Source organism: Girardinichthys multiradiatus, chromosome 6 (assembly GCF_021462225.1).
Source record: "Girardinichthys multiradiatus isolate DD_20200921_A chromosome 6, DD_fGirMul_XY1, whole genome shotgun sequence".
Taxonomy (NCBI): Eukaryota; Metazoa; Chordata; class Actinopteri; order Cyprinodontiformes; family Goodeidae; genus Girardinichthys; species Girardinichthys multiradiatus.
This window is the reverse complement of record NC_061799.1, coordinates 38,512,186-38,538,484: the sequence shown is the minus strand read 5'-3', so window position 1 is coordinate 38,538,484 and position 26,299 is coordinate 38,512,186. Positions and strand designations below refer to the sequence as shown.

The following is a 26,299-nucleotide window of genomic DNA, read 5'->3' as shown; positions in this document are numbered from 1 at the left end:
TCTGGAGATCATTGTGGAAAGACGGATTCTTCATAAAAGGAAGAACATTATGGAGAACCCTGAGCATCCTCTTCATGAGACTGTCCTACAACAACAGAGTGTCTTCAGTCAGAGGCTTCTTCAGATCTGCTGTAAGACGGAGCGCTACAGGAGATCCTTCCTGCCCACAGTCATCAGCATCTACAACTCTTTGAAGAAACCTTCATAATATGAGTTATAACAACATTTAATTTCCCTTTGGGATTAATAAAGTATTTTTTGAATTGAATTGAATTGTTAACATGAAGAATTTCAGAAGTTTAATTATGCTGGGGTGGGTGGGTGCAGGTGGGAATTTAGCGTGTCATAGTGGATATAACAACTACCTGAAGGGACAAATAAATACTCGCTGCAAATTACTGAGACTTGTCTTCCACTCTTTTAAATTCATATTTCTACAAAAAGTTATGCACTTAATTGTATCACAGGAGAGGCCAATGATGTGTGGTGGAGTGGGACAGCAAATTTGTAGGGATGGGTATTTCCCCCATGGTGGCGCTGCTGAATGGGGGGTGACCCTAACTTTGGGAATTTTCCCCTTAGAGCTCTGTAAATTAAAAATAATTATTCTTTATGTCTCATGTATCTCATAAATACACTAATGGCCCTAAAACAGCATACAGAGGTTTGTCTTTTTCTGATTTTTCCTGCCATCCCTCGGGTGGGTATCCTCTGTATTTACAATGCCAGTGAAGTCACAATGGGTAAATAACTGAAACATAAAGTGATTGTCCTCTCTTGGCGCATCTCTGTATCATCCCCGGGAGAGCAGTGGCACACCACCGGGCACCGTTACCGCAGCAGCCCCGGTGCTGGCTGGCCAACTGGATGGGTGGGTGTGATCATGTGACGCCTTCATTTCCGAGACAACAATACAACACCGAATCGGTCTGCAACGTCTGTCCCGCTCTCTCTCCCCCTACCTGCCTGCGCCTCTCTCTCGGTATGGCGGACGGCGAGAGGTCCCCGTTACTCTCAGATTTGGGGGATGGTGCTTTTGGCAGCGGTAACGGCGCGGTTTCTCCCGGCGCTGGGTCCTACAGTGTGCCCAACAAACCCGAGAGTGAGTATGCAGGGTGATCCATCCTCAGTCCCGACTCCAGCCTCTGTTAGCCTAGCTTACCATACCCTCCTGCACTGACAGGGCATTACGGTTAGCCTGCTAGCTTCGCTGTGACAGGGACCAATTGTGGGTTTCTTTTTACGTTGCTTGTGAAGAATACAATGTATGGATGTATAATAACATTTTGTGAACATACTCTCTGAGATAAATTGCGGCATTTTATACTATTCACACGAAGATGTGCTAACCAGGTAACCGTTGTATTATTATCCTAAATGATGCTAACTCTTTCTAGCACCTTGTAGACTGTTGGCTGAGCTTCACGGTTAACAAGTAATAATGACACAATCAAAATGTGAATTTTGGATGACCTTGTATGAATCGGACGAGTTTATTTTTGCCAAATGTGGTCAATGGATATGTACATTGAAGAACTGCCAGCGGCTGGCTAGCATCCTAGAAACACCTGATTTGATTGACAAGAGGAAGCAACTACGGGTGCTGCGGAGGGATACTGCGACCAATCACAGCTCACATGCAAAGCATTTAAGTACATTATGTCGCTCCTTCTAACTGCTCCCTCAGCATTACCTAAATTGAAAAAGAAGAGTAGACAGCTTTGCATGTTAAATATGATTTCTAGGTTAAGCCGTCTCACACACTGTGGTTTAACTTGCTCTGCATTCCAAGAGTGTTTTTCTACCAAAGCTCCTTTCTGGCGACCTCCGGACCTAATCTCATTATCTTGTTTTTTGCAATAGGTCGCTTGTCATGAGAATTTAGTCTTTTTTCAGTCCACTGCACGACTCTTGTGACTTCCAACAATCCTGCAGTTGTCACACAGCCTTTATTAATTTATATATTTTTTATATTCTTTATTCTTCCCTCCTTGTTCAGGCTTCCCTCCTTTCCCCAGTGCCAGTCAGCCCTCGGTGCTCCTAGGGGAGGACCCTCCACCCTACTCCCCGCTAACCTCCCCAGAGAGTGGAAATGCCCCTGTTATCAGCTGCAGGGTGTGTCAGAGCCTCATCTCTGTGGAGGGCAAGATCCACCAGCATGTGGTAAAGTGTGGGGTTTGCAACGAAGCTACGGTGAGTTACTACAGGGGAGTCTACAGCAACACGGGTAAAAACTCTGACATACAAAATAGAAAATAGATCTGTCAACACAAATTGTTTTAAATCTCAGTTTTCCATAGATTTATAGATGCACTCATTGTTAATATTTATAAATCAGATTCATGGTCAGCATTTAATGCCATTTGTTGAAAAAACGTCTTTACAGTTCTGTCTCCTCCATATCATTGTTTTAATTTCTGCCCACCCCCTGAGAATCCATGCTCATAAACATTTTACCAGAATTTTCTGTAGAGTTTCTGAACAGTTTTGAAAAATATGAAGTCAAAGTAATTTCCAAGTCTGGATAAGTATGAATAAACAAAACAGAGTATGGAAGAATATTTGAATTTCCACAGTTTTTTTGCTATGCTATTCTCTAATGGTTGTATCCATCCATCCATCCACCCATCCATCCGTCCATCCATCCATCCATCCATCCATCCATCCACCCAGCAAGCCAAGTCGTTTTAGTCATCTTTCAAATAGATTTACAAAGTCTGCTCATGGATTAGCTCTTGTTCAACTATTTTTCCCTTGATTTTGGAGGGTTCCTACACAGTGTGAAAAAATATTGAATTTGATTTCACCTTTTTCAGGTCTGGAAAAGTGTAGAAAAAGAAAAGAGTACGAAAAAGTTGTATTTTCAGAGTTTATTCTCTGTTTCATTGTCTAAAAGTTGGCCTTTTGTCTATGTATCTTTTTGTGCCAACACCTTCCTAACGTCCTTCCTTTTATTTTGTGTCCTTCCTCAAGTTCTTCCTTCATTGTGTACTTTCTTCTTACCTTCTTTTCTTCCTTGCACTCTTGCTTTTTACTTCCTTCTTTCCTTCCATGTTTGTGCCCTAACGCCCTTCTTTCTGTCTTCCTTCCTTTTCTCGCATCCTTCCTTCATTGTCTCCTCCTTCCTTCCATTCTTGGTAGTGTCTGTCCTCTCCCATCTCTGTCCTTCCTTCCTTGTGTCCTACCTCCCTTTCTTCTTTGTTTCCCACCTCCCCTTGCTTGTGTCCATCTTCCTTCCATCTGTCCTCCCGACATACCTTCCTTCCTTGTTTCCCCCTCAGCTCCTCCATTGTGTCCTTCCTTTTCTTGCAGATTACGTATGTAAAGCCTGCCCTCTGTAGAAATATTTGCCATGAATGTTTTAGTGAACATTAGTATTTTATATTTTAAGGACAGGTTAATGACTGTGAAAGCCAAGTAGCTGACTCTGGAAAAGTCTGGAATATTTGACATGAAAATGTGTCGGAACCCTGTTTGCTGCAGGTTCTGGCCGTATTTCTTGCTCAGCCTTTTTCTAGTGACTTTATTTCTTCACCATTAACTTTCTTGTTGTTGCTCTTTTGTGTTTCCAAATTCCAGCATTTGTGTTCCTCAAAATTAGGTGAACAGGATGATAATCACGTTTTCACATTTTTAAATGGATTCAGAATCATCCCTGTTTACATCATGATGCGTCCAGAAATCTGTTAATCCCCTCCCATAATTAACCAGGTTTGCAACGTTAAAACAGCTTTTACCTTGAAGCAACATCAAACATTTTTAGATTTGCATTAGCACTGCTAAATTTGAGTCTTGAAACACCTTCATTGAAAAATCCCTCAATGCTGACCCAGGTTTTGACATGCAACTCTTGAAGTAATTATAACTGTCATATCACTTCCTTTAGGTTCATAAATGCACGGATTCAGTAATTTCACCGTGGCCCGGTTCATACATTGGCATTAAAAAAACATTATTTACTGCAGAAATGGTAACACATTAAATTGCTGACAGATATTGAAATAAATTATTAAAGAGGAATGAAATAGTTTGTGACTACAGAGTTCAGTACCAGCTCAACGTCACTAAAACTGCACTGCTGTACATTCAGACAACTCCCTGTTTGATGCACAACTTGTCTGTGAACATAAGTGCTGTGTGTCAGCGGGTGTACAGGTCCTTCTCAAAATATTAGCATATTGTGATAAAGTTCATTATTTTCCATAATGTCATGATGAAAATTTAACATTCATATATTTTAGATTCATTGCACACTAACTGAAATATTTCAGGTCTTTTATTGTCTTAATACGGATGATTTTGGCAAACAGCTCATGAAAACCCAAAATTCCTATCTCACAAAATTAGCATATTTCATCCGACCAATAAAAGAAAAGTGTTTTTAATACAAAAAACGTCAACCTTCAAATAATCATGTACAGTTATGCACTCAATCCTTTTGCAGAAATGACTGCTTCAATGCGGCGTGGCATGGAGGCAATCAGCCTGTGGCACTGCTGAGGTCTTATGGAGGCCCAGGATGCTTCGATAGCGGCCTTTAGCTCATCCAGAGTGTTGGGTCTTGAGTCTCTCAACGTTCTCTTCACAATATCCCACAGATTCTCTATGGGATTCAGGTCAGGAGAGTTGGCAGGCCAATTGAGCACAGTGATACCATGGTCAGTAAACCATTTACCAGTGGTTTTGTCACTGTGAGCAGGTGCCAGGTGGTGCTGAAAAATGAAATCTTCATCTCCATAAAGCTTTTCAGCAGATGGAAGCATGAAGTGCTCCAAAATCTCCTGATAGCTAGCTGCATTGACCCTGCCCTTGATAAAACACAGTGGACCAACACCAGCAGCTGACACGGCACCCCAGACCATCACTGACTGTGGGTACTTGACACTGGACTTCTGGCATTTTGGCATTTCCTTCTCCCCAGTCTTCCTCCAGACTGTGGCACCTTGATTTCTGAATGACATGCAGAATTTGCTTTCATCCAAAAAAAGTACTTTGGACCACTGAGCAACAGTCCAGTGCTGCTTCTCTGTAGCCCAGGTCAGGCGCTTCTGCCGCTGTTCCTGGTTCAAAAGTGGCTTGACCTGGGGAATGCGGCACCTGTAGCCCATTTCCTGCACACGCCTGTGCATGGTGGCTCTGGATGTTTCTACTCCAGACTCAGTCCACTGCTTCCGCAGGTCCCCCAAGGTCTGGAATCGGCCCTTCTCCACAATCTTCCTCAGGGTCCGGTCACCTCTTCTCGTTGTGCAGCGTTTTCTGCCACACTTTTTCCTTCCCACAAACTTCCCACTGAGGTGCCTTGATACAGCACTCTGGGAACAGCCTATTCGTTCAGAAATTTCTTTCTGTGTCTTACCCTCTTGCTTGAGGGTGTCAATAGTGGCCTTCTGGACAGCAGTCAGGTCGGCAGTCTTACCCATGATTGGGGTTTTGAGTGATGAACCAGGCTGGGAGTTTTAAAGGCCTCAGGAATCTTTTGCAGGTGTTTAGAGTTAATTCGTTGATTCAGATGATTAGGTTCATAGCTCGTTTAGAGACCCTTTTAATGATATGCTAATTTTATGAGATAGAAATTTTGGGTTTTCATGAGCTGTATGCCAAAATCATCCGTATTAAGACAATAAAAGACCTGAAATATTTCAGGTAGTGTGCAATGAATCTAAACTATATGAATGTTAAATTTTCATCATGACATTATGGAAAACAATGAACTTTATCACAATATGCTAATATTTTGAGAAGGACCTGTATTACTTGAACTTTTCGGTTTTTTTTAAACTGGTCTGAGTCCAAAAATATTTGAAAAATAGGGTTTTATAGGATGTTCTAATTTTTTTACACGTCTATATGTCCCTAATCTTATTTGATTTTTATTTTTTATTAGGCTCAAACATCTAAGAACATGCTGCTGGTTGACACAATAAATTCAATTTAATTTAATTTATTTATATAGCGCCCGTTCACAACACGTCGTCACAAGGGATTCTTCAAAATAAATCAAACAGTCATACAGACAGATTCCAGGTCAATTACATGGTTTCCAAATTGATCCTGCAATGCATTCGAGTTCAGTTTATAATTCAGACTGGTTCCTTTCTAAGGAAACCCAGTAGATTGCATCGAGTCACTGACTCTATAGGCCAAAAATAGTTAGATTTCTTAGTTTTCATGTATTTAATGAACAACAAATAATATTTGACCCCTCAGTGAATTTTTTTCTTTTGACCTACCTCCCAGAGCCGGTCAAGGAAAAATTGGCTGATCCCTTTTTCTGACTGATTGACTGGTGTGTCTCTAGATATTTCTACTGATTCCTTCTGCCTGTAGTTGCACCTAGTAGTATTTTGTACCCATCTCCGCCTTGGAGGCACCTGTAAGCTTACTAGATGACTATTGATATTCTTTATCCTGTGTTTAGCCCCAGTTTTAATATTAACGGTTTTCTGTTGATAAAGCCAACTATGTAGTTATTATCTGCCTTTTTGTAGTTATCCCACACAGGTGCCCTGAGTGTGTGTTGCACAGCACTAGAATCTGCCAGATTGATTTCTTCTGCAGTCAGTTTTACAGTCTTCATGTGGGATGTGTCCATATATGCGTCACTGTAGAGACAAAGAGGTTAATGAAAATTCTTGTAGCCTGAAGTCCAGGATCTGAATCTCTTGTGTTTCCAACCCTTTCTACTCTGATTGCTGACATAGTTTAATTTTGTTTGTTTATTCTCCCACAACTGTGAGCTCTAAATGAATAATTTGAATGAGTTGGATGGGCGCAGTTATTTCAGCTTGTAATTAGGTCTTCTTCTAAATGGCATATTGTCTGTGTAGTTCTAATGAAAATGTTCCCAACACACAACAATATAAAATAAGTGAATTAGTAATCAGAGCTGATTTCTGCATTTTTTTTAAGTGAAGGGTTGCTATTAGCCAGAGACAAGGACACAAACAGACATAAGCAACATTTTTTAAAATGCCAGCGTGTACAATAGCTCTCCTTCTGCTTGTGTATTAATTACACAAGAATTTAATTATTTGATGTGACACTCTGAAGTCTTTTTAAATTATTACCTCTGTTGAGAGACTGCAGAGTTGTGACAAAACCCGAAAACCAGCTGCTCAGCCGAAACCTTCCTCGCCAGATTCCAATCATCTGTTCGACCTCAGAAAAAGATCCCCGATGATTTGGGGGGCGACGATTTGACAGTTGCGCTGATGTAAATGCTGCGTGCCATTTTACCAGCAATCACCGCTGCATTCACAGGTTGACATGGCTCCAAGACTGTGCATCGCTAGCGGTGCAAATCAGTGTGCAGATGGAAGAAGAAATGTAAGATTCGCATCAAGCTGTAGCAACAAGTATTAACAACTTGCAGATGGAGCCAACATATGAAGATTTACAAAATATATTATGTGGAGGTTGCGTAGACATGCACTGTTGGGCATCATTTTATCAAACATGCTGCTATTTAGGCCTCTAATTAAGAGTTTTATGCAAACCAGTATTGTGAAAGCTTTCTAGAAGACTGGTAAATGTTGTACAAATCTGATATTCACTTGGTTTATTAATGTCATTATTTGGGATCTATTAGGCATATATATGTCCTTCTTTCATTACAGCTCAGTGCAGGTTGTTGATCGTTTTTATGTACAGACAGTGTCATTGCATCAACTGTTTATTATGGCAGCCATGTTTGAAGTGACACAGGACACACAACATCCGTCTGTGTTTGTGTGCTTATTACAGTAAACTGATTTTCAGTTGAAGAGGGGTATAAGAGAAGCATAGAGTAGGGTGATTGATTCCTAAAGGATTCATTTATAGTGTCCACAATATGTGATCATAAACGAGAGATCTAGGATTTCTAATGATGTCCTAGACCTTTAACTGACTACATAAAACAAGCCAATGTGTTTATTTGTGAGTGTGTTTCAGCATTCACATATGGTACCATCTTAGCTACCCTTTGGCAAAAATAATCCAAAAAACATGATCAGCTTTTGTCAGTTCTGCAGTTTTGGGTGAAGCAAAAACCCTGTAGAACCTAAGCTGAATTGTCCCTTATCATGTATGTATCACTGTAAGGAAGGGATAATAATCACTAAATGTCATTGCAGGTCAAGGTTTTTGCACTTATTCAGATTTATACTAAAATAACAGAGTTAACTGCCATAATCTTGCTGCAGTGAGGTTGTATCAGATATCTAGGGCCATTTATTTCTTCAGCCAAAAGACGTTGCTACCTTAAACTACCATAAAGTTTAAAATGTAACTACAGGGGTTGGACAATGAAACTGAAACACCTGGTTTTAGACCACAATAATTTATTAGTATGGTGTAGGGCCTCCTTTTGTGGCCAATACAGCGTCAATTCGTCTTGGGAATGACATATACAAGTCCTGCACAGTGGTCAGAGGGATTTTAAGCCATTCTTCTTGCAGGATAGTGACCAGGTCACTACGTGATACTGGTGGAGGAAAACGTTTCCTGACTCGCTCCTCCAAAGTGGCTCAATAATATTTAGATCTGGTGACTGTGCAGGCCATGGGAGATGTTCAACTTCACTTTCATGTTCATCAAACCAATCTTTCACCAGTCTTGCTGTGTGTATTGGTGCATTGTCATCCTGATACACAGCACCGCCTTCAGGATACAATGTCTGAACCATTGGATGCACATGGTCCTCAAGAATGATTCAGTAGTCCTTGGCAGTGACGCGTCCATCTAGCACAAGTATTGGGCCAAGAGAATACCATGATATGGCAGCCCAAACCATCACTGATCCACCCCCATGTTTCACTCTGGGCATGCAACAGTCTGGGTGGTACGCTTCTTTGGGGCTTCTCCACACCGTAACTCTCCCGGATGTGGGGAAAACAGTAAAGGTGGACTCATCAGAGAACAAGACATGTTTCACATTGTCCACAGCCCAAGATTTGCGCTCCTTGCACCATTGAAACTGACGTTTGGCATTGGCATAAGTGACCAAAGGTTTGGCTATAGCAGCCCGGCCATGTATATTGACCCTGTGGAGCTCCCGACGGACAGTTCTGGTGGAAACAGGAGAGTTGAGGTGCACATTTAATTCTGCCGTGATTTGGGCAGCCGTGGTTTTATGTTTTTTGGATACAATCCGGGTTAGCACCCGAACATCCCTTTCAGACAGCTTCCTCTTGCATCCACAGTTGATCCTGTTGGATGTGGTTCGTCCTTCTTGGTGGTATGCTGACATTACCCTGGATACCGTGGCTCTTGATACATCACAAAGACTTGCTGTCTTGGTCACAGATGCACCAGCAAGACGTGCACCAACAATTTGTCCTCTTTTGAACTCTGGTATGTCACCCATAATGTTGTGTGCATTTCAATATTTTGACCAAAACTGTGCTCTTACCCTGCTAATTGAACCTTCACACTCTGCTCTTACTGGTGCAATGTGCAATCAATGAAGACTGGTTACCAGGCTGGTCCAATTTAGCCATGAAACCTCCCACACTAAAATGACAGGTGTTTCAGTTTCATTGTCCAACCCCTGTACTTTGGGAATTACTTCCCAATGTAGGGGTCATGACTCACATTTTGGGTAACTTAGATGGACTTTCACCATCATTTCTGACCCTACCTGATCTAGATATCTGTTCTCAAGATGCTAAAGCTCAGAACAAGTCTTGGAAACTCTGGTGAGGGAAATTTAGGTTAATTGCAGCCACTGTCAATCTTAACTGCATGTTGCACATGCGGCCATACTCATGATCCTGCATTTAGACCATTGTGATTTCATGTGTAACAAGCAATAGGATTTCTGCTCAATCTGCAACAGTATTTGTTTGGTTTAAGTTTGATGAAAGAAAGCAGATTTGTAGTTCCAGACTTTATTCCGGGTCCCGAGCACTTTTATCAGGGCTGGTAGACTTGTTTGTTTGTTAGTGCACCAGCTGGTGTTTCCTGTCATCTTTCCTTAAAAACAATATATTTCTGACTTTGGTTTTGGTATTATCATAGCATTTTATATAATTGGCTCTTTGAGGATTTTGTAATTTGAACTCTTAGCAGTTATAAATCAGCACCTTTTAAATCTGCAGTTTGTGTACAGTGTCTGGTAGAAAACAGTTTTCCCCTCCCTGTACTATTTATTCATCCTCGACCATCACATATAATTGGCTCGTTATCTTCTCCTATTCTGCTCTGTGGTTCTGCTGCCTTCTGATCTCCTGAGCATTTCTGTCTCCCTCTGCAGCCCATTAAGAATGCCCCGGCAGGAAAGAAGTACGTTCGCTGCCCTTGCAACTGTCTTCTCATCTGCAAAGTCACTTCTCAGAGGATTGCCTGTCCCCGACCGTATTGGTGAGAAACTCTGTGTTTGTCTGTGATTGTAAATGCACAGACCTGCTGTAACATGCTGTCCTGCTAAAAGAAAAGTAAAGAAGAAGAAGGAAGGTGCACTGGGAACAGCGGTCCTTCAATTAGGGCTGTACTGCCAGTACAGTTAACATGCAGAGCTCAGCGAGCCGGATGAGGAAATAACGCCCTCATTAGAACAGCCGAGTCATGGGATTTTACTTCTTCTTGGCAAGTTTTATGAGAAGTGTGTCAATATGGAAAGTTACTGTAGATCAGTCTATAAAAGCTGTTTGTTGTTTTATTAAAAAAAGTTAATTTTCTCTTTCCCAGGACCTCTAGGGGCAGTCTAATATTTCTATCCATATATCTGTTTGTTCTCAGGACACTTTTTAAAGCAACAGAGTTTGGAGGAATTATGAGTTTTAAAAGAATCCTCATGAACTTTGGCAGAGTTTTAACAAAACAGTACAAAAGCATTCAATCTACAGTCTCAAAGGTGCAATGGCATGTTCATGCCTCTTTGGAGAAAATTAATTAAAGTCAAACCCAAAACTCAGAACTGTCAGCCTCAGAAAAATGTATTTTTTAGCAACTCGTTTGAATTTAATGCTTTTGAAGTCTGGTGTAGTTGACTGGAGCGATAGGATTCGAGGGGGATTCATGTAGCAGTGCAGTCTCCTCCATTTTTTGCCATGATTTTCCAGATGCAGTTTGCTTTTTATATGCTCTGGATTCATAAAGCAGATTGCTATAAATACATGCAGACATAAGATCAATTCCAGCAGATCTGCATCTGTTTTTGCATCAGGTTGCAGTTGCTTTCCCTTTAGCCACAAATACGGCAGATGCACAAGTAATCAGAGCTAAAAATTAAGAAAAAGATTTACTTCATTTTGAAAACAATTTGTTTGGTTAGAAGAATTATTTGCAGAAATATAAGGCACATTTTACTGGAAGAGAGGAGGAATTTACCTTCCAGGAGATCCCTGATTATTTTTTGTAAAGGCAGCAGGTTGCTTTTTATCTCGTATTTTTCTTGTGCATGATTGCCTCCAGCTTTAGGCGAGAGGTATTTATTTCTGGGATTTCTGTGTAATGCAAGCAGCTCTGTTCTTTATTTGCCCCAGCTGAAATTTATACAGCTATACAGAAATATAGGCCTGCAAACCCAGATTTGCCCACATTTAGAAGCCAGAATGTACCACTGTGACTTTGGCTGACAGTGTTTTCAGCCAAAGTTTCTTATGTGAAGCCTTTGGCTACAGGGTTCATTTTCAGGTAGGATTGAGGAATTGGAGTCTCTGATTAAACTCCGCTGCTGTTGTTGATTTACTGTCTGTGATTTTAACTTAACCACACTCACAGCATTTGACAAAACGTTGTGTGGCCAAGTTTTGCTGCTGTTTTGAAAAGCAGCAATCAGTTTATTCATGTGCACAGCTTGTACATTTCTAAATTTGGGCATTATAATTGTGGATTTAACCCAATATTGGGTTTCTTTGACAGTAACGTTTGTTTCTGACCCATTAAAATGGTCTCACCCTAACGAAGTTAGTCATTGAAGACTGTAGCTGAACATGGCGGTGAGGCCCTTAAATGTTCGTGATCAGGGCGTCACAAATTTTTAGAGATGCACAAATCAGACGACTGGTGATAGAAGTCGGATAATTTCCCCCCCATCTGAAAGTCAAACATTGATTTTCTTTTTTTATTCATTATTTGATTCCTTGTTCTTTAAACGCATCAAGAAGACTGAAGACTCCCACTTGTCTCAGCCTTTGAACCAGTGATGTCAAAACGTCACATGGGCTAAAAACTAAAACATTTTCTAAGCTGAAATCAAGAAAAATCATGTTGTGAATATTTGACCTGCTCGACAGTAAAATAACCGTGCAATAATTTACCAGATAAAGTAAAGTAGTCCTTTTATCCAGTTTGCATTCTTCCGGGCTTGATTGGAAAAAACAGAAACCTTTTTATGTATATACTAAGCAGTAAGAGCAGAATTTGGGTCTCTCTCTGAAAACGCTTTGCTGTATTGAGCCAATGTTAATAACTATTTTTACAAGCACATTTGGGTTCACCAAAGTCTGCTTTTTAGTAAAAGTAAATGGATAGAACTGGTCTCATTTACTATGAAAGTAAAGAGAATGAAAAAAACGTGATTAATAAAAGACAAATGCCAAACATTTCCCATTGTTAGGACATTTTAATTTGTCTCCATCTGCATCAATCATCTTTACTGGTGGACTGAGTTTGTATTCTTCTTGAATTGCATTCGGGGGCCGCATGAAATCACTCCAGGGGGCATAAATGGCCCCGGGCCACAGTTTAGAAACCCCAGCATTAAACGCATCAACAAACGGCATAAACTTTGTTTTGAGTTTAGCAATAATCAAGTAGCGGTTGGGACCTCAATGGATATGATCTTTATTCAAAATTCAAGGAAAATCAAGGAAACTGCAGAAAATGTTCTTTTTAAACTAAGATTTTGTTTTGCTTTTAATCATTGAATTACCCTATAATGAAGTTGCCAAGGATAAAATAAAGTTAAAGTCCTTAGAAAGAAAACTGGAATAAGCCGATTAGACCTGAAAGAAAAGCCGAATCTGTATCAGCAGCTTTAATGTGTTGGATGTATGCTGTATCAGCAGCACAAGATGAGAGATGGCCCTGCAGACCCCTAAGAGCAGCCTGAATCTTTAAAACAATCCAGATTGTTCCTAATTGAGATGACAGCAGAAAAACCTCATATATAGGTCAGAGGATGATGTTTTCTGACCTAGTTAAACTGTTTTAGTTTGTATCTCAGTGATTGCTGCTCATAGCTGACTTAAAACTTGAACTCAAGGTTTATTCCTGATTCTGTAATAATGAGTGTTGTTCTTTCCAACATGAGAATGTTTGGTCAAAGCTTAATAAAATAGTTTGTTTCTGGAGGCTTTACAACTTCTCACAGGTTCCTACACAGTCTGGGGAAAAGTATGGACTTTTATTCAAATATTTTACAGGTCTGGATAACTAAGATTTTCATATCCACGCTTTATTACCCATTGTCTGAATGTTCTATCCATCCATCCTTGCTTCCTTGCTTGATTCCTTGCTCTCTTACTTTCTTCCTTGCTCTCCTTCTTCCTTCCTTGCTTCCTTGCTCTCCTTCTTGCGTCCTTGCTCTGTTCCTTGCTCGCTTCCTTGTTCTCTCCCTTGATTCCTTGCTTGCTTGTGGTCTTTTGCTGGTTTTATATTTCACAAAATCCCAGTAGATTCACCATCATGTTTGCCATCTTTGTGAAATATTTTGTTACCAAGCTATTGCAAACTCACTCACTCTTCTGAAAATGTTCTTTTTAAACTAAGATTTTGTTTTGCTTTTAATCATTGAATTACCCTATAATGAAGTTGCCAAGGATAAAATAAAGTTAAAGTCCTTAGAAAGAAAACTGGAATAAGCCGATTAGACCTGAAAGAAAAGCCGAATCTGTATCAGCAGGGAAAGAGCTTGATTTTTGCATGTTTAAACATATAAAATGGAACTTTAAAAGGAAAAGGTATGAAATCAGGAAATTATAAAGAAATGGATCTATAAATACAGATCATAGTTAGGCTTAGAGCTGTAACCTCTGCAGGATTAAATATAGCTGTATTTATAAATACTAATCTTTCTTTGCTGTGTCTCAACTGTAAATGACCAGATATTCTAGCCTTCTGATGAAATATTTACGCAGTAATCTTGTTTTCACTAACATCAGCCTTATGGATTTTAATTGTTCACCAAGCTCTGGAGGCTGTTTTTGCTTATTGTGTACATTCCTCATAAGCATCTTTCCCTCGTTCAATAATCTTAAACGTTTACCTCCAGTGTCGCTGTTTTGCAGTCAAACCAAACACTCTGACTCAATCAGACATATCTCCGTTCCCCCGTCTGATCAGTGCTTCCAAGCTGCTGTCTGTGTCAGAGGAAGCTGGTTTTCATAGAGGTTCTGTGTGTGGTAATGAGAGGACCGGCCACTGATGGATTTCATAGAGAGGAGATGCAGCCAGCCCTTGAGATAGCCGCTCCGAACATCAGGCTTTATGACAATGCCGTTTGCACTCACTGAATATTATCATGATTCTGATAATCCACTCGTGGTGGGATTTCTGACTTGGTGTGTCTGCCTGCTTCCTTTCAGTAAGAGGATAATAAATCTGGGTCCTGTCCACCCTGGTCCGGCCAGTCCCGACCCTCAGCCTGCTGGAGCCCGAGTCTCCTGTGGACACTGCAGCAACACCTTCTTGGTAACAGCTTTTTGCTTAAAAACACATTTATTCAGGATAAATGAAATCCAAATATGGTCGCGATGCAGCTTACAGCACAGTCTCCTCTGTTAGATTATCAAACAGGTCAGAAATTTGGGAATTTTTGGGACTTATGTTAAAAACTAGAAGATACCTAAAACTGAACTGAAATTAGATGACCTCACTTTCTTATAAGAGTCTTTATTTGCCCACCTGTCAGTATTTTCTTGTTACTCAGCTTTTTGTGACACTTAACAGTTCCAGCTCAGGGAGCCAATATCACTCTCCCCTAAAAGACTATCTGAAACCTTCCCATGTTGTTAAAGGTATTGGATCTCCACTATAATTGTCAGACAAATGCATCTTAAGAAGTATTTCTGCTTGATGTTCTATCTCTTTAATAATGTCACCTGATTCATTAGATACCTCAGATGTTTCTCAGCCACGTTTATCCTAAAATGTCTGTTTATCGTGTGTTTATGTCCAGCCTCCTGGTGAAATTTGTTTTCTAATGTTTAATAGACTTGCCAGTATAAGAGGCTGATCATTTAGGCTTCTTTCATGCTGGATTAGGACCACCATCGGTATCCGGGGTCTTTCACGTTGTCTGAATGTTTCTGGATCGTGGCAAATCTTACTGGTCTGGTGTCACTGAGCAGATTTTTTACCTACTGCTCTCATAGCCATACAATACCATGACTTCTCTTTTATCTCTGAATTTTGAATTTAAAATGCAGCCTGAAAGAGGCACAACTACCTCCAGCCAACCAGCCTACGTGCAATTTGGAGGTGTGTGCTCATCATAGCACTGTTGTATTTGTGTGTAAAATGGGCATTCTCTAATTCTCTCTGTTTGTCTGGGAACCCGCACCCCAGAAGAACTCTCCAAGACTTTACAAAAGCCATCCATTTCCTGGCTGATTGTTAATGTCGTGTCTCTGTCTTAGTCCGGTGTGAAGGCGGCCCTGATGTTTGATCAGAAAAACATTCTGTCCTACCTCCATGAGTTAAAGGAAATGGGGACGCATCAACAGAGCTGTCATTTAAAGCAATAGAGCAGGGGCCAGGAACCTTTTTGGCTGAGAGAGCCATGAACGCCACATATTTTAAAATGTAATTCCGTGAGAGCCATACAATATGTTTAACACTAAATACAAGTAAATGTGTGCATTTTATGTAAGACCAACACTTTTAAAGTACAATAAGTCTCTTTTTAATAACGTTGTCTTGCTGTTGGAAAATCTCTGACAGAGACACCGGGGATGTAACGCAGGTCGGCGCTGTCCACTGCACACGCGTGTGGACGGGTGATGAACTTAAAAAGACGGGTGCGCTCACGAAATTCTCCCAAGCTCGCTTTGAATGACTCCAGGAGATTAGATGTGAAGCCCGCTAGCTGCAGGAGATCGAGATGTTGAGCAGGGTCACTTGCTGTGCATGCATCTTTAAACTCTCCCAGTTTTTTACAGTGTAGTAAAACGACCTGTTTCAATGTCGGCGATGAAGAGTTCCAGCTTGTTTTTAAATGCAAACACTGCTTCTTGAAGGGATAAGACTGTATTACCAACACCTTGCATTTTCACATTGAGCTGGTTCAGATGTTCAGTCATGTCCACGAGATAGTAGAACTTCAGGAGCAACTCCGTGTTCGCTAACGCAGGATGCTCGACATTTTTCATTTCAAGAAACGCCCGGATTTCGCTCAGACAAGCCACGAAACGGCTGAGCACCTTTCCTCTCTACAACCAACGCACATTGCTGTGCAAAAGCAGACCAGGATAATTATTCCCAACTTCATCCAGCAGTGTTTTAAACTGGCGATCATTTAAAGCTCAGGCAACAATAAAGTTGACCACCCAAGCAGCTCGCCACACATCTGAACACAAGGCGTTTCCTGATGTAGGATGCAGTGAAAACTTAGGTTGGGTCTCTTTTCATATTCATGGAAAAGCGCTACGAATCCTCTGTTTTTCCCCACCATGCACGGAGCACGTTCAGTACACACCGAAATAAATTTATCCATCGGTAGATTTTTTTCTTTAGTGAACTCCGTGAAAGACTTGAATAAATCCTCCCCTCTTGTTGTCCCTTTCATAGGCAAGCAGCAAGACTTTCCTCACGTAGTGTGTCACTGACAGCATACCTTTCAATCACGCTGAACTGGGATAAATGGCTTACGTCTGTTGACTCATCCAAAGCGAAAGAAAAGAATGGTGCTGCGTTTATGTCCTTCACTTGTGTTGCCTCAATTTGATTTGCCATCATGACGGCACGATCGTGAACAGTTCTTGCCGACAGAGGCATGTCTTTTATTCGTTTGATTATCTCGTCTTTATCTGAAAAGTCGTCAAAAAGTTTATATGCTTTGCATACTCCCAGTCTGTGAATTGCTTTCCGTTTTTCACTATTGCCAAAGCACCAGCAAAGCTAGCCGGATTCCAGTCACCTTGTTGGGTCCAAACACAGAGTTGCTGCTGAGTAGCTTGCACTCTGCACAGTAGTTCTTGACATGCTTTCTTCCTGCTGTCTCCCGCTGGATGTTTCGATGCAAATGTAGTATGGCGTGTGTCAAAGTGTCGCTTTATATTTGACCGTTTCATCGATGCAATTTAATCATTGCATATTAGACACACTGCATAACCTGCTCTCTCCACAAAGGCAAATTCCTTTGTCCATTCCTGCTGAAAAGTACGATACGCCTGCAACCATGAACATGAGCGGTAGGAAATGATTGGATTGAAATACATGAATGTTTTAAATTTTTTAACTTTATTATTATTTTTATTAAAGATTTGTCTGCGAGGCAGATGCAGCCATCAAAAGAGCCACATCTGGCTCGCGAGCCATAGGTTCCCGATCCCTGCAATAGAGAATATTATAAAACAGCACTGTATCAAATGATGTTCATTTCCAGTCAGCTGCCTCTAAAGTTTACAACAAGGACCAAACATTGAAAAAAGGAAGCATACAGGTAGATTATGGACATATCCAAAGGTTCTGGAAGAAATCTGAAACATTATGGCAGACAATTAGAATATACACAGAACTCAAAATGGCATAATTTGACAAATTGCATTGATTATGCTTAAAAGCCTTTTTTAAAGTAGTAAATTCCAACCGCATCATAACACCCAATTCGAGTCTGTTTTATGACCTAATCCTGAGAAATACATTATGAATAAAACCATATTTACTGCAAAGTGCCAAGCTCTAGTAAACATGTTGTGAAGAGCAGCTTTACTGGTATACAAACCAGCAGAATAACCATAAAAGCACTTTGGAGTTTGTCTGTTTGATTGTCGGGTGACTTCTCTATCTGCAACTGAAGCATCCTGGGAAAATTTCAGTAGGTCTTCAAGAGATTTGTTGTGAAATCTGCTGGTGCAAGTAAATTATTTGAAAGACAGGACATCCTTCCTCTGAGCCTACAATATGTTAAGTCATTGCTGCAGATCAATAACCATAACAACACACTGCTGATGTATTATGGTCTTTCTGTGTTGAAGGGAAGGAAACATTTTTTCCTTGCTGTTTTTTTAACAATCTGTAAGACAAGTAAAGATGGTTTGGTATTATATGATGGAAGAGGGGACATAGTTACAGTTCAAGAAGGGGAAGAATATATAAAAACCTGTCTGACAGATGCTGAGGGATGGTTTGGAAAATTAGCTGAGCGCTACGCAACAGCTTAAAGACAAGATGGCTAAAAAAAAAATTCAAATCTGTACCCCGGGAGGGTTTGTAAGCTAATCGGTTGTCTCCCTAGCAGTGAGGATATTTTGTCTGGTTCTGGGTTATATTGTAACTTCACAAGTATATATTTTTATTATGTAGTGGAAATGAGTCTTCCTTTTTTTAGAGAAATTGACATAATTTGTGCGAGAGGAGAACAGAGTTAAAGTGCAGGTAAAATCCTGCGATACCTGTTAGAAGGAAGTGAAAAGGGATTTACAGTGAACACAGTAGGCACACTTGATACGTTTTTATCACTGTAGCTGAAGTCTTGGTAAATGTGCAGCTTGCTTTTTGGCTCCATTTGATGCTCATATCTTTGAACTTGCGTGATTTCAGTGGACAGAGTTCACGGACCGGACGCTGGCCAGGTGCCCGCACTGCAGGAAAGTGTAAGTAGCTTTAAGCAAATCTTTTTTCTTGTTGTTGTTTTAACACCAGCCTGCTTTTACTGTGCTTATATATATTTTTTCCTTTACAGTCTTTGGCTTTCAGCGGAAGCTTTAACTCTCTGAGATGTCCAACAGAAAAGACCAAACCCTTCAATTACACTTTTTAAATGGTTTTATCATTATAAAGCTCTGTGATGGAAAAGCTCCAACTTATTTATTATTTCCACCCCGAGTTCAAAATGTTTGAATATGTTTTGCCCTGGAGTTTATTTGCTGCAGTCCATGTTTCTGTAATTTAAATAAGCTTCTTAATTTTTGCACGATGTTCATGGGATCAGTTGTAAAGGATAAAACATTAGCAGCAATCACTAGTTGGTTTAAAGGTGCGTCCATCTAACCAGTTGTCCATTCGTCCATCTGGTCCGTCAGTCCTGGTTTTAATAATTCTGTACTGAACTACTGATTTGTAGTCCAAAAATATTCATACTCCTGGCAGATTTAGATTTAAAATGCTTTTCATTCAACCAGGACGTTTGTTTCTAGCAGGAACGGACACCAGCATCTCTCAGAAGATGATAAAACAATGTGAACGTTGAAGACAAAAAAACGAAATAATTTAATGCTTCTTAATAAGTAGCGGAGAACATCTTTGACATTACAGCCGTCAAACCCTTCTTTTTTGTATGTTTCCACTGGTATTTTCACCATTATCTTTGGTGATGAGCTCCGCTCCTCTGAGGCTTGAAGGCCTCAGATTAAGTCAAGACTCTTGCTATGCCGGTCCAAAAAGTGTTTATATAATGAAAATATTACTTCAAGCCCAAATTTGCCAGGGGAATGAATAATCTTTGGGCTTACTGTACAATCTCTTCAAAATATCTTGAGTTTACTTTAAGAAAAATGTATAACCGCCTCTCATTAAACACAAATTTTTTTTGTTTGTTTCTTAAAAAGTTTTTTTAGAAGTAAACAATACATCACTTGAATGAAATGACTTTTTAATTTGCTTTTCTGAAACAAATACCTGGGAATGTTGAAATATTGGTATAAATTTGCAGTTAAACTATGAATGCAGATTCCTCTGACCTAGTGATACTAAACTGAGCTTCAGTAACAGAATTAGAACCGCTTAAAGAGTTATAAATATGCATCCAGCATGGTAATTTCAACACAAATTGTGGCAGAAATTGTTGGTCGTTCCCTGTTAGCTGTAGGACAGAATTTGTAACAAAAAACAGAAAGCTTAAATAATCGAAACAAAACGGGTAAATGTACACCTCAAAGGAAAAACAAAGAGGAGGAAGCCAAAAATCAATATCTGTGTCCAAACTGTAAGGATTCAGCTAAATCAATATGATTCATTTACACCTAAAACAGTTCAAGTGACTTCAGAGAAATGGACAACAGATGATGAGATAAAAGTGATATTTAGTGATGAGTCATGTCGGCATTATGGATGAAGATGATGCTGCTGGATTGGTAGTTGAGTGCAGGTCCAGTAAAATATATGAAGAAAATCACATTTCCACAGTCACAGATGATGAAGATGAGGAACACTCGAGGCAGAAGTTGTTAACTCTGCAGCAAACTTCCAGGTGGACGATGTATTTTTAGATTATTTTATTGTCTAAGTGGGTTTGATGATGGTTATAAAACATCTTTCCCCCCTCGACACGCACATCAGCTCAGCGACATGACCAGCAAACAGTCTGAGTGAAAATTTATGGCGGAATTTGAAAAAGAATGGTCCATGACAGGCCCCATCGTGCAAAGCTGATCTGTCTGCAGCTGTGTGAGCAAGTTGGTAACTGATTGATGAAGGTCTTTGTTTTTCATTTGTAAGGTCCATGCCTTGACAGCTCAAACTGTTGGGAAAAAAACAAGTGCCTTTTCTTCCACTTCACGATGCAAACAATTTAGAGTAAAAAAATGTCAACTTTTTATTTTAATTTATCACAGCAGAACTCTGTGTATTATTTCTAAATCGCTTTATTTAGGAGGCTTTGTCAGGTGTGCAGCCGTCATCCTTAATGTGTCATTTTTGCTTTGCATGGTGAGGAAGGAGTTGATTTCCTTGTTTACAGGAATTACAACAAAAAAAGCCCAAAAGATTAATATTCATTCTTTTTTAAAAGCTGTTTCTATTCCTAACGTGTAAACATGAAGCTGGGGCATATTCAGTGGTGTAAGTAATAAGAGCAGCTCTAGCTTCAGGGCAACGCTGTACATGCCAGCTCTAACAAAGCCATTGTTAATGACAACAGATGCGCTGAACGTTGGGAACATCTGCACCTTTCCTGCTCATTAAAATGTTTGGCCGTTAAAAACGTCGCATGCCTGTGTGTCATGTTGGTTTTTGTTTGGAATATATAAAGAAACCGCGTTTCCTCTCCTCTGCAGGTCCTCAATTGGTCAGAGGTATCCCCGGAGGCGAAGTTTGTGGTGCTTTCTACTCTGCTTGTTGTTCAGCATTTCCACTGCTGGGCTGATGGTGAGTGGACCCTAACAAACTATTTTTGATCAGTTCATTTTGTCTGATCAGACTCATTTTATGGGGCGCGGGATCATCATCTTATTTATTCACCCCCTCAATTACATGATCAGGCAAATTTAGATGGAAGCTGCATTCTACTCCATGGGCAGCAGAGGGTGCAAGATGAGCACCGCATGTGTGTGTCAGCTTAGAGCTGTGCGTGTTGTGAGTAGCATGAAGAAGTCACTGTGGAGCTGTGAAAGTGTTGCATAAAGCCCGTAAATGTCTTACCATTTAATCTAGTTTTATGAAAAGGCTGTTTTAATTATAAGATTGATACAAGAGCTGATAAACGCCAAGTCTTTAAACGAGTGCAGCACATCAAATTCTAATGGCGAGTACCTAAAGGAAGGAACCGATCGAAAGGCTTTTCAGGATTTAATTAAAAGAATCATATTTTAAATTTAGGTAACTGAAGATTAATCTCTGTAACAGCTTTAATGTGTTGGATGTATGCTGTATCAGCAGCACAAGATGAGAGATGGCCCTGCAGACCCCTAAGAGCAGCCTGAATCTTTAAAACAATCCAGATTGTTCCTAATTGAGATGACAGCAGAAAAACCTCATATATAGGTCAGAGGATGATGTTTTCTGACCTAGTTAAACTGTTTTAGTTTGTATCTCAGTGATTGCTGCTCATAGCTGACTTAAAACTTGAACTCAAGGTTTATTCCTGATTCTGTAATAATGAGTGTTGTTCTTTCCAACATGAGAATGTTTGGTCAAAGCTTAATAAAATAGTTTGTTTCTGGAGGCTTTACAACTTCTCACAGGTTCCTACACAGTCTGGGGAAAAGTATGGACTTTGATTCAAATATTTTACAGGTCTGGATAACTAAGATTTTCATATCCACGCTTTATTACCCATTGTCTGAATGTTCTATCCATCCATCCTTGCTTCCTTGCTTGATTCCTTGCTCTCTTACTTTCTTCCTTGCTCTCCTTCTTCCTTCCTTGCTCTGTTCCTTGCTTCCTTGCTCTCCTTCTTGCGTCCTTGCTCTGTTCCTTGCTCGCTTCCTTGTTCTCTCCCTTGATTCCTTGCTTGCTTGTGGTCTTTTGCTGGTTTTATATTTCACAAAATCCCAGTAGATTCACCATCATGTTTGCCATCTTTGTGAAATATTTTGTTACCAAGCTATTGCAAACTCACTCACTCTTCTGTATGAATTCTTCAATAAAATGTGGCAATACAACTGTAAAGCTCTGTTCAAATAAAGAGTTTAGCCACTCCCAAAGTTTTCGCTTCCAGTGAGCTGGAGTTCTATGAAATTAAGCTGTTTTAAGAAAAGTTTTTCTTTGAGTGTTGGAAGGTTTTTCTCTTAAATTTTCAGTCCAGGCTTTGTACAAGTTTAGAGGACTTCTTTTGTTCCAGCCCCTGACCTATGACTCATTTGAGCCTACAAAGATGCAAATAGAGCTTATTAGGTGACCTACAGTGAGGGGAAAAGTTCAAGGATGAGGCCTTCTTCATGTCTTGAGTTGGGTGGTTATTTTTCTAATATTTCTTTAGATTCATGTCATCTGCTGATCAAAGCTTCTTACTGCTGCTATGTATTCTAAATGTTAACGCTGTAAACAAATAGTTATTTTATTTCCTTTCTAGCTGTAATGTTAGTGCTTTGTCCTTTTTTTCTTTTTTTTTTTTGCTTGAGCTGAAAACAAGAGAAAAAGTCTTTAATATCCAGTGAAAGAACTGCACAGAACCCTTTTAGAACTTGGTCCAAACCTACTCACTAGAATATAAAGATGCACAGGTTTTGGGTATATACAGCACCCTGCAAAGTATCCATACTTTTCCAAATTTTTCACCATTACAACCACAAACATTAATGTATTTTATTATGATATTGTTTGAAAGTCACAAAGTAGTGCATACTTGTGAAGTGCAAGGAAAAATAATGGTTTTCAACATTTTCTTACAAATAAACTTTGAAAATTGTGGTGTGCATTTGTGCTCAGCCAATTATCTTCAACAACACCTTATTAATAAGTAGAGTCCACCTGTGTGTAATTTTATCTCACTATAACTCCAGCTGTTCTGTGAAGGCCTGAGAGGTTTGTTAGAGAACATTGGTGAAGAATAACGAAGCATTATGAAAACTAGTGAACACAGCAGACAGGTCAGGGGAAACGTTGTGGAGAAGCTTCGATCAGGGTGAAGAAAAGCTACAAGAAGTCATGTTTGCATGCAGAGTAAAGGGCAAACGTGGATGAAGATACTCTGCTCTGATGAGACCAAAATTGAACTTTAACCCGAACAAACAACCCTATTATGAAACACGTTGGTGGCAGGATCATGCTGTGGGGATGCTTTACCTCAGCAGTGACAGGAAAGCTGGGCAGAGTTGATGGGAGCATGGATGGAGCTAAATACAAAACGGTCATGGAAGATTAACTAGTTTAGCCTTGGGAAAGGACAAAAGCTTCACCTTTCAGCAGAACAGTAACCCTAAATATAAAACCCCACCTACAATGGATGTTAAAATGGTGACAGGAAGTGACACTTTCCACCCATTCTGACTGAACTTGATCTATTCTGAAAAGAAGAATGTCAGTCTCTAGATGTACAAAGCAGGTAAAGAAATCCCCCAAACGTTGGCAGCTGTAACTGCAGTGAAAGACAGTTTTAATGCACGCCATAGTTTTTCTTCCATGATGTATGATTTTATGTCATACATCATGCACTGAAAATGCACTGACGTTTGTGGCAGTAATGTGACAAAACGTTCACTGCGTATGAATATCCACTGTAGTTGGCAGATTGTGGATTTGAATCAATAAAAGGTTTTATCTAATTAAGACCCTTTGTTGATAGTTTTTCACAGAAGAGTTTTTACACTTATTGCTGAACAAAATAAAAGATTTAACACTTGGATTTAAGGCTCTTTAAAAAAAAATTCTCGGGTCCACTGAAAGCTATTTATTAGCTAATCCACAAAAATGTTAATATGTTAATCAGCGGTGGAGGTTTGCAGATGCTTAACTGGAATTCTGTGAAGATTAGACCAACATAATTGGGCATTCCAGAGAAACCTCTGCAAATATGATTATGTCTTACGCTGTTTGGTTGCTTGCATTTTCCCTGCTAGGACCTGAGCCAGGTGACATTACTCATAACATCACTTAGAGGGTGCTTTCAGTCCTGTCTGAAGGCCTGATCTCCTCCGTCCTCCTCTGTTTTATTCCGTCTCGCTGCAGGCTGGAACGTGGGTGAAGGCTCAGACCTACCCGGGGATCTACGGCTCGTGGGCCGTCATGCTGCTCCTGGTTCTGGTCACCCTGGCCCGGGCCTTTTACTGGGTGTGCATGAGGGTCAGCCAGCCACTCCAGAACTTCACATAGAGGCCCCTTCGCCGTCATCTACCACTTCCCAACCCAACAGGAAGGAGGAAAGATGGCTTCGAAACAGAATATATATATTTAATCCAACCCCATTAAGAAGACGTTCTGCTCCTTCTGTCCCTTCTCTTCTAATCAGACATGTTTCCAAAACTGGAATGGTGGAGCCTGTGACTCCTCTATATCTACTGGTAACTATGAAGTGGCTTGCAGCCTAATGTAATGATGTCCTAATCCAATCATGTGGCCAGTGTGGGGTTAATTTTAACATTTTAACATTTGTTTTCCTTATTCCTGCGCTGTTGATACCTTTCGGCTTCAGTCTGTGGCACTGCTCCACTCCATGTTTTTTGTTTTGAGGCTATTTCCCATCAGTCCAGTCTCTGTAAAACCATTCAGCCTTTAAGATGTTCATATTGTAAAGCAACTGTCAGATGAAGCTATTAGTGCCAGTCTAAAGCTCTTTTTCTCAATCAAAAGATCAGGAAGCCGTTTGAAATTGATCTGAAAAACTATGATAAAAAGTATGATTAAGTGGAATATGAACATAGACTATGAAGGCTCTCCCTCCTTATTTAAGGTTTATGTCAAATTATTCCCCTGGGACTGACTTTGATCCAAATCAGCTTGAAAGCCTTAAGAGTAGGTGTGATAGAACGATTCAGCACCCAGACATACAGCCACATGAATGCATCATACCATTACACAACAGAGGAGAGATGCTCCTTTTAGAGTTGCCTGGCTCCGTCGAATGCAGCCCAGCCTCCCTCTTCAAAGACGGACCTTAAAGCAGATTTTCGCCTCACTTTTGTCCTTATCTGGGCAATGGAAGAAGAAGAAACACGCAGTTGAAAGGTGTTTTGGTGTTTGATAAGAGCGAAGCCGCTAGATTTATCTTTATTACACTTCATCTCTTTTTTTTTTCACCAATCTCTGGTTATATGGAAAGTTTTCTAACTTTATTATGGTTGCAGTTTTATACTCTTCGCCATTTCTCTGCACTCTGTCTTTTTAGCACCACTGGGCTCGGCTGTAAGGTCCTGAAAGTGTCGAGATTTTCACTCCTTTGACTTCACTGGTCGATGTTTGGAGCATTAATGATGAAAATCGTGCTTTTTAGTTTTGAAGATGGAGGCTGGGCTCTCATTGTTTACGGCCAGAATAATTCAGTAATATAACGACAACTACACACTACATACATTCTCACGTGTCCTGTATGTGGTTCTGAATGTGTTTATATTTTCATTGTTCTGGTTTATGTACAGTATCATTTTTCTGTTTGATTGTAAGTATTTATGTCGGAAGTGAATAAATGAATTCTGTTACTCTCCTGAGTTTAACACTAACTGCTGTTATTGTGAAGTTTATTTGTTTTTAAGAAAGTTATTTTTGCAGCTCTTCTTCTGTTACGTATTTCATGTGCTGATTTGTTACTAACCCAACGAGCCTCCGGACGCCTGGTTGTGTCCAAATGCACACCGACAAAAAATTCACAACTGTCAACATTCTCACATGCAAATATTTAAACCACTCAAACCAACTACAAGACGAAACAAGGACGTGTTGCCCTGAACCAAGGTTGCAGACCGTTCTTATGGAAGTGTCATGTTTTTTATTATTCACACTGCAAAATGGGATCACTTTTACTTTACACAGTTATTGTTTTTACAGTCTTATTATTGGTGAA

The 26,299-nt window shown here is 40.1% G+C and overlaps 1 protein-coding gene across 1 annotated transcript; it reads left to right on the top strand.

The window, feature by feature from the left end:
- Positions 1-826: 826 nt before the first annotated feature.
- On the top strand, positions 827-25,958 carry pip4p1a (phosphatidylinositol-4,5-bisphosphate 4-phosphatase 1a). Its single transcript, XM_047368844.1, has 7 exons — positions 827-1,102; positions 2,000-2,193; positions 10,235-10,341; positions 14,511-14,616; positions 18,688-18,740; positions 21,141-21,231; positions 24,472-25,958. The coding sequence occupies exons 1-7, from the start codon at positions 868-870 to the stop codon at positions 24,613-24,615; spliced, it is 930 nt and encodes a 309-aa protein (XP_047224800.1). The 5' UTR covers positions 827-867; the 3' UTR covers positions 24,616-25,958.
- Positions 25,959-26,299: the final 341 nt, after the last annotated feature.